Source organism: Chelonia mydas, chromosome 2 (genome assembly GCF_015237465.2).
Source record: "Chelonia mydas isolate rCheMyd1 chromosome 2, rCheMyd1.pri.v2, whole genome shotgun sequence".
NCBI classification, from domain to species: domain Eukaryota; kingdom Metazoa; phylum Chordata; order Testudines; family Cheloniidae; genus Chelonia; species Chelonia mydas.
Genome location: NC_057850.1, coordinates 3680205 through 3687786, shown reverse-complemented (window position 1 = coordinate 3687786; position 7582 = coordinate 3680205). Strand labels below are relative to the sequence as shown.

Sequence of the window (7582 nt, the reverse complement as noted above, 5' to 3'; positions counted from 1 at the left end):
TTGTAAATAACGCTCTAATTTCCTTTTCTTATTTAATAAATCTTTATACAGATTTTTATAGGATTGGCGACGAGCGTTGTCTTTGGTGTGAGACCTAGGGTGCAATTGACCTGGGGTAAATGACTGGTCCTTTGGGATTGGGAGTAACCTGAATATTGCTGTGATTCTTGGTGTAAGAGACCATCTATCACAAAGGTAGGCTCACCAGGGTGGTGCAATAGATCGGAGTATCCAACAGGACTGTCTGTGACTCCATGGTAAGGCTGTTATAGTGTCTGAGGAGTTCACACTTGATAACTGGTTGGTGAAATCCAAGTATAGAATTCACAATCAATGTGGGGTTTTTGCCCTGGTTCCTAACAGTCTGCCCTGAGGTCGGGTCTCATGCTCTTGAGTCACTGCAGGCAGCATTACAAGGACACCTGGGTGCTACTCCCATTTCTAGACGTCAAGGTGGTCTCATGTTTGGAACCCAGTCTTAAGAGTCAGGACTCCAGGCTTCAATCCGTAGCTCATTCCCTGACTCGCTGAGCCTTCGGGTAAATCGCCTCCACTTTATGTGCCTCAGTTTCCCCATGGGGTTAATGATACTGACCAACTTAGCAGTGGAGTTATAAATGCTTGATTCATGACTTGGAGAGCCTCCGCTTGGAGGAAGCACAGGATTATTATAGGTGGCATCTGTCCTCATCCGAGCCACTAAGGGCTGGTTGGTATGCAGCACGTTACTGCAGTTCTGGTCTCAGGGAATTCCTCAGCCCCATTCCAAAGGAGAGGACATTTTGCCCCGATACATATAGGGTGAAATTTAGAACTCTTAAGCGGGGTGCTGGTGTGAGTAGTAACGAATATGTCGACAGGGTGAACGATCTAATGGGAAAGTGGGTGAGGCTGCGTACTGGCTCTTGCCCTCCCGGCGTACTCTCACCTCCGCCCGCGCCCCAGCCCCTGCCCCAGCCCTGTGAGAATGAGCCTTGGGGGGGAGTGAGGGGGGATGGAGTGAGCGGGGGCGGGGCCTCAGAGAAGGGGTGGGGCATCAAGGAAGGGGCGGTGCATGGGTGGGGCCTCAGAGAAGGGGCGGGGCCTCAGAGAAGGGGCGGGGCAGGGTGTTTGGTTTTCTGCAATTAGAAAGTTGGCGACCCCCCCCCGGCCTTGCGGGTGGGGGGGCGGCGGGGAGCTCGGGGCCCAGCTGTGGGGAGCCTGGGGATGCGCCTTGCGGAGTGTGTGTGTGGGGGGGGGGGGCGGGGGGCCATTGACCCGCCCCGGGGAACTTGGCTCCCTCTGCCAGGGGCGGGCGGTTCCGGGGCCCGCCAGCAGGGGGCGAGGGGCGCGCCGGAGGGACGCTCTGGCCTCACCCCTCCACTGCTCCGGCCCCTGTCGCTATTTGATGACGTCTACAGGGAGCGCGCCGTTGTGTGGGCTGGGCACCCGGAAGAGTCCGTAACAATGCGGGCAGCGAGGGGAGGAGCCGTTCAGAGCCCGGGGGGGGGAGCAGGTATGTGGGAGGGGGTCAGGGCTGTACGAGGGGAGGATACGGGGCTGCTCTGGGGGAGGGGGAGCAGGTATGTGGGAGGGGGTCAGGGCTGTACGAGGGGAGGATACGGGGTTGCTCTGGGGGAGGGGGAGCAGGTATGGGGGAGGGGGTCAGGGCTGTACGAGGGGAGGATACGGGGCTGCTCTGGGGGAGGGGGAGCAGGTATGGGGGAGGGGGTCAGGGCTGTACGAGGGGAGGATACGGGGCTGCTCTGGGGGAGGGGGAGCAGGTATGTGGGAGGGGGGCAGGGCTGTACGAGGGTAGGATACGGGGTTGCTCTGGGGGAGGGGGAGCAGGAGCAGGTATGGGGGAGGGGGTCAGGGCTGTACGAGGGGAGGATACGGGGTTGCTCTGGGGGAGGGGGAGCAGGTATGTGGGAGGGGGTCAGGGCTGTACGAGGGGAGGATACGGGGCTGCTCTGGGGGAGGGGGAGCAGGTATGGGGGAGGGGGTCAGGGCTGTACGAGGGGAGGATACGGGGTTGCTCTGGGGGAGGGGGAGCAGGTATGTGGGAGGGGGTCAGGGCTGTACGAGGGGAGGATACGGGGCTGCTCTGGGGGAGGGGGAGCAGGTATGGGGGAGGGGGTCAGGGCTGTACGAGGGGAGGATACGGGGCTGCTCTGGGGGAGGGGGAGCAGGTATGGGGGAGGGGGTCAGGGCTGTACGAGGGGAGGATACGGGGTTGCTCTGGGGGAGGGGGAGCAGGTATGTGGGAGGGGGTCAGGGCTGTACGAGGGGAGGATACGGGGTTGCTCTGGGGAGGGGGAGCAGGAGCAGGTATGTGGGAGAGGGTCAGGGCTGTACGAGGGGAGGATACGGGGTTGCTCTGGGGGAGGGGGAGCAGGTATGTGGGAGGGGGTCAGGGCTGTACGAGGGGAGGATACGGGGCTGCTCTGGGGGAGGGGGAGCAGGTATGGGGGAGGGGGTCAGGGCTGTACGAGGGGAGGATACGGGGCTACTCTGGGTGAGGGGGAGGGGCTGCTCTGGGAGGCTGGGGGAAGGGCTCTGCCGGGGGGGGGCTGGGGGCAGAAAGCAGTACTGCCAGAGGGAGGGTGGGTGGAGAGGTCGGTCGGTCGTGGGCAAGCTGGGGAGGTAGGGTTGGGGGAAGAGGATGGGTAGCAATCCAGAGAGGAAGGTGGAAGACAACAGGGAGGCCATGGCCCCCCCCCCGCCTCCCCCCCCCGATCCCAGAGCGATTGAGCCATCTGGCTGCAAGGCACCGGGTGCTGTGAAGTTTGGAGCAGGGGTTTGATGGGGGTTTCTGGTCCGTCCTGTGTAACAGGGTGTCGTGCTCTCTCAGCAGGTCTCAGCCAGCCACGCCTCCCTCAGACGTGCCTAGTTCAGCATCATTGCCACTGACCTTCTGCCTTGGGTGGGGCCTGGCCTGTGGCTGGCTGGGCACGATGCCTCGGAAAAGGAAACACTGTCAGCGTGCAGCCCCCCCTCAGCTGGCTGCGGTCACTGCCACGGGAACCCCAGTCGTGGCCAGGGCGGGCTCAGGGTGCCGCATGCAGCTGAGTCGCAGGACTAGGAGTCCAGCCTACTTTCCCTTCAGTTTCCTGCCAGTGGACTGTCAGCTCCATGTCTTCTCTTTCCTTTCCGAGGTGGAGAAGTGCACAGCTGCCCTGGTATGTGAAGCCTGGAGCAAGCTGATCCGCACCCCCAGGCTCTGGAGGGTGGCTGACTTCATGAGACTGGGGGCCTTCCAGTCAGGCATGGATTTGGTGCTGGTTTCTGCCAGAGAATTTGAGAGATGGAAAGAGTGGGTCCACCAGTATGCCTATCACCTGAGCTCTCGCAGTGCTAGCCTGCTAGTCCTCAGGGCCAGCTTTGATTTGGGTGACCAGAAGACCAAATGGGCTGACTTCCTTTCACGCTTCTTGGACACTGTCCACTGTGGGGAGCTGCAGGAGCTGGAGCTCAACTGGACCTTGACTCACTTGGAACCCCCAGACTTCTACCCGCCAGGCACCTGCAGTATGACTCAGGTCAGCCTGACCAAAATGGACCAGATCAGCAACTTCCAGACCCTTCTGGAGAAGTTTATCCAGAGATCTCCAAAGCTCACCAGGATGAAGCTGCCCTTTGACTGGTCTGCATACTCAGTTGCCATGCTGACCCAGTTCCAGCAGCTTCACACCTTAGAGTTGAAATACTTCTGGAGCTTCAAAGGGGTTTGCCCAGAGATCATGCAAGATCTCACCAAAGCCCTACCCAACCTCAAAACTCTCATCCTTCATGTGCTGGTGCCAGTCAAAGACTTGGGCATCTCCTATTCTCTGGAATCCAGATCTCTGGAGTACTTGGACGTGTCCCAGAGCCGTGGCCTGGTGTTCTGTCACCTCGACCTGCCCTCCCTGAGAGTGCTGAGGATCAAGAAGACGGTTCGGGGCATCATCCTGAACCGGAGGACAAGGCTGTCTCTTCAGAGCCGCTGGTCCTGTCTGTACAGCCTGTTACGGAGTGGCACGCCCAACCTTCGGGTGTTCAACAACCAGGTGTTGCTGCCGCACTGGCGGGAGCAGACATACAAGGAGCTGAATGCCTTGCTGCTGCAATCATGCTACTGTGTTCAGCACTCGGACACGTGGTTACTGTAAAGACTGATGGTGAAGGGAACAGAAAGGAGAACCTGGGTTCTCTCGTATCTAGTGGTGTCAGTGGAGGGGGTGTATAGCATGAAGAGACCATGTGTTTGCCTTGGGAGGGACCAGGTGGCCTGTGTGTCTCTGGGCCTAGCATTTGTCAGGTTTCAGGAGAGGCTACATCTGGGCCCAGAGTTTGCTCAAAATGGGAGGCTGACTGAGGGATGTTCAGAGAGAAGGACACTCTGTTTCCCTTCTACCAAGACAGAGTAAATGTTCTGTTCCTCACAGCTGGTCTCTGCTTTTCATTTATAAGTGCACTTTATGGCCCATAAGTGATGGCCTGTGCTCCTTACGTAACAGGAAGGGCTCTGAGTGCTGCATACAGTAAAATCACAGATCTGCAGCCAGACACGGGTGCCCTGGTTGTCTAAATGCGCTGATGCAGAAGTGAAGATAGAATTGGTAACCTTTTGAGCTCAGATCCCCATGAACCTCTGTCTGATGCAGTCACAAGGTAGTTCCGTGTTCTTAGCTAGACAGTGTTATCAGCTGGTTACAGCAGGGGAGTTGGGTTTCCTGGGTTCTTTTCCAGTCACTGTCATTAATTTTGGACATGTTACTTAGACTCATTTTCAAAAGCAGCCTCTAATTTTGGGTGCCTGACTCGAGCTATCTTGCAAGTTGTGGGAGCGCAGCGACTCTGCAAATCAGAACTAAGGGGTCTCGAGTTAGGAACCTCAGGGTCCCATCTTTAAAATGGGAATAAGCCAAACTTGCCTCTCTAGGAAGGTGGTGAGGCCTTTAAACCCTTGGACTTAGGTGCTGCCAAAATGTGAAGTAGTATTAGATCATCATTAGTGAAGGAACATGGATTTGTGCCATTTCCCAGCCAGCAGAAGGCACCCCTTACTTTGTTATGCCGATACATAACCTGACTGATTCTTCAGACATATCCATTCCCAGACGGTTTCTCTGATGCTGGTGGCCAAGTGCTGAGTTGACCCTAATAAAGATAAACAGAGCCCCATCTCTGTCAGTCTGTTCTAACTCTGCACTGGGCCAGGAATTCTTACTAATGGTTGGATCTGTTTCCTAGTCGCCTTCTCCTAGCCTGGAGGGAGCATATGTGTAATCCTAGCTTTGTAGTGGTGATGCTCCTTGTGGGACATGGTGTGGAAGACGACATGGCTTTGTGCTGGGGTCTGTTTCATAGGCTGTGGTGAGGGGGCAGATCCAGAGTTATTTCAGACTGCACAAGTGGCTGGGAAGAGGGAGCTTCGTTGTCAAATGCTGGCAGGGGTGATTCCCATTTGTGGTCTCTGCTGCTGTTGATTCTCTTTCCCTCAGGAGGCTTGAGCCAAAAGCCTTGGGTAGCCTCTGGCTCAACTGACCCAAGTAAGGGTTTGTCCAACACCTAGCACACCTAGGTCCATGACTAGGGCTCCTAGGCACTACAGACAACTAGGCTCCTAGGCACTAGACAACTAAATAATCAGGGTCCTACCCCATATCTGTTTGTACCTTCAGTCAAATGAGTGGGGCCCTCTTGTGTCTCCTGCCACTTTCTGATGCCTGAAAATGTGCTTTGCTTTTCCTGTCGCTCCCTCTCTCACAGCCCTCCCTGCCACAAGCCCTAATAGCATTTCATGTTCACCTCCAGGAGCTCTGCTTGTCTCTGTGCCAGCAGCGCTGATCGCGATTGCAATCTCCATCCCCACAGTGGGTCCGTGAGGATGGTAGGGAGCACAGCAACACTGGCTGCCAGGAACACGTTACTCCTCTCCTCTGCTCATGATGCTGGCTTCCCCAAGAACATCGAATTAGGTTCAAGGTCTTGGTCCTCATCGTCATAGCCTGGACTTAGGGTATCTAAAAGAACCTAAAGCTCCAGGATGCAAACCCTGATTGACAACTCCATTCCTCTGGCACCATGGGACTCTCAACAATGAGGATAAAGCTTGTTTGTGCAGGAGACAGAGCCTCCTCAGGGATCACTCTGAGCCCATGGAATGAACCCCCACCCCCAGGCACCAAGGACCACCCCAAACCTCCCCACCATCCGCTCTGAGCACATTGCCTTGCCTTCTCTAACAAACATATTGCAGCGTGTGTGTATCTATGCAAAAGAAAACGCTCCCCTGCATGTAGGCAGAGGATGGGAGTGAATGCATTACAGATGTGTGGTTATGTTGCTTAATGCACTCAGGCAGGTGCTCAGATACAATGATGAGCACGATAGAAGAAACTCTGTAGTACAGAATAGATTGGAACTGTGGGGCTCTGTAGCCTGAAGTGATTCCCATGGCTATGGGCGCATCAGTAATGCGCACAGAGTGATGGTGGTTTTTGTTCCTCCTGCATACAGCTGTGCTCGGTGGGGATTGTGGTTTGGTCACACTGTGTAGGTTAAGGAGAGACAGGATTGTACCTCCGTAGTGCCTCAGAGCCCCAGTCCTGGCCCAGGACCCCATTATGCTAGGTGTTGTACAGACACAACAGTCAGTCCATGAGAGAGGTAGTTCTGTCTTATGTTGTACTGGAACATGGTAGCCAAGTCCTGCTTGTCCCTGACCTGGTCGCAGTGCCTGCGTGTCCTCCTCAGTCTGACTGTTCCACAAGGGTGTGTGGCCGTGCTGCCTTCGTTCCCCCCGTGCTCGTGCAGGCAGAGGGGCTGCTGAGTGGACTGTAAAGCATCCTATCTGTGCTGTTGGAAAAGACGCAACCTGCTTGAGGAGGGAGGCTGCAGCACTTCCACTTCCCTGAGCTATGTGGTGACCTTTGTGAACATACAGTTCAGTGTGTGTGGTCTGAAGCAGCCAGGCACTCCAGACGTGCTCTCTCTTGCATGGAGCTCAAGGTAGCGCTCCCCACCATCCCCTCTGAAGGCTGAAGTCCTTTGTTCCTGGACAGCTCCACTCTGAGCAGTGCAGTGTAAGATCCCCCTTGTTCTGGACAGGGGATCGCCTTTAGGGGCCCGAGAAGAGTCTAGGCTCCTTTACATCTTGCTCTCTTGAGTATAGTTGCCAGCGAGGGTTTTGATTGTGATGCTATTTAGAAACTGGACAGAGAAACAACTTCCTTCTCTTAGGCCACTGGTCATCGGAAACGTGCATAGCCACTAGCTCATCACTGAAGCCGTTACCTGGCGTGGGTCATGTGAACTGGTGCCCTAGAAGTGGAGGCCGTGTGTCCCATTACAAATTCCTTGAATCATTCAGACCCTTCTCCAAGCCCAGTGCTGTGCTGTTCTGAGCGTTCAGCCATGCCCTGTATCTTGTGATCACAGCACAACGGGATTTTACAAAGATCACAGCCCCTTTCTCTTTCAGTTGCAGGATTAGTTCTATGGTGCGTCTGTTCTCTGCTCTTAATTCATTTTTTTTTTAAAAACCATAAGAACGGCCATACTGGGGTCAGACCAAAAATCCATCTAGCCCGGTATCCTGTCTTCCAACAGCGGC

At 55.7% G+C, this 7582-nt stretch overlaps 1 protein-coding gene across 4 annotated transcripts; it reads left to right on the top strand.

Moving 5' to 3' along the window:
- The first annotated feature begins 1341 nt into the window (after positions 1-1341).
- Positions 1342-5148, top strand: LOC102942016 (hypothetical protein). Of its 4 annotated transcripts, none has more exons than XM_043538961.1 (2): positions 1342-1495; positions 2834-5148. In XM_043538961.1, the coding sequence occupies exon 2, from the start codon at positions 2937-2939 to the stop codon at positions 4131-4133; it is 1197 nt and encodes a 398-aa protein (XP_043394896.1). In that variant the 5' UTR covers positions 1342-1495; positions 2834-2936; the 3' UTR covers positions 4134-5148. The 4 variants fall into 4 exon arrangements, with proteins under 4 accessions (XP_043394896.1, XP_037747797.1, XP_043394897.1 ...); XM_037891869.2 differs by having other exon boundaries at positions 1387-1495; positions 2837-5148; XM_043538962.1 differs by having other exon boundaries at positions 1398-1492; positions 2832-5148.
- The last annotated feature ends 2434 nt before the right edge of the window (positions 5149-7582 follow it).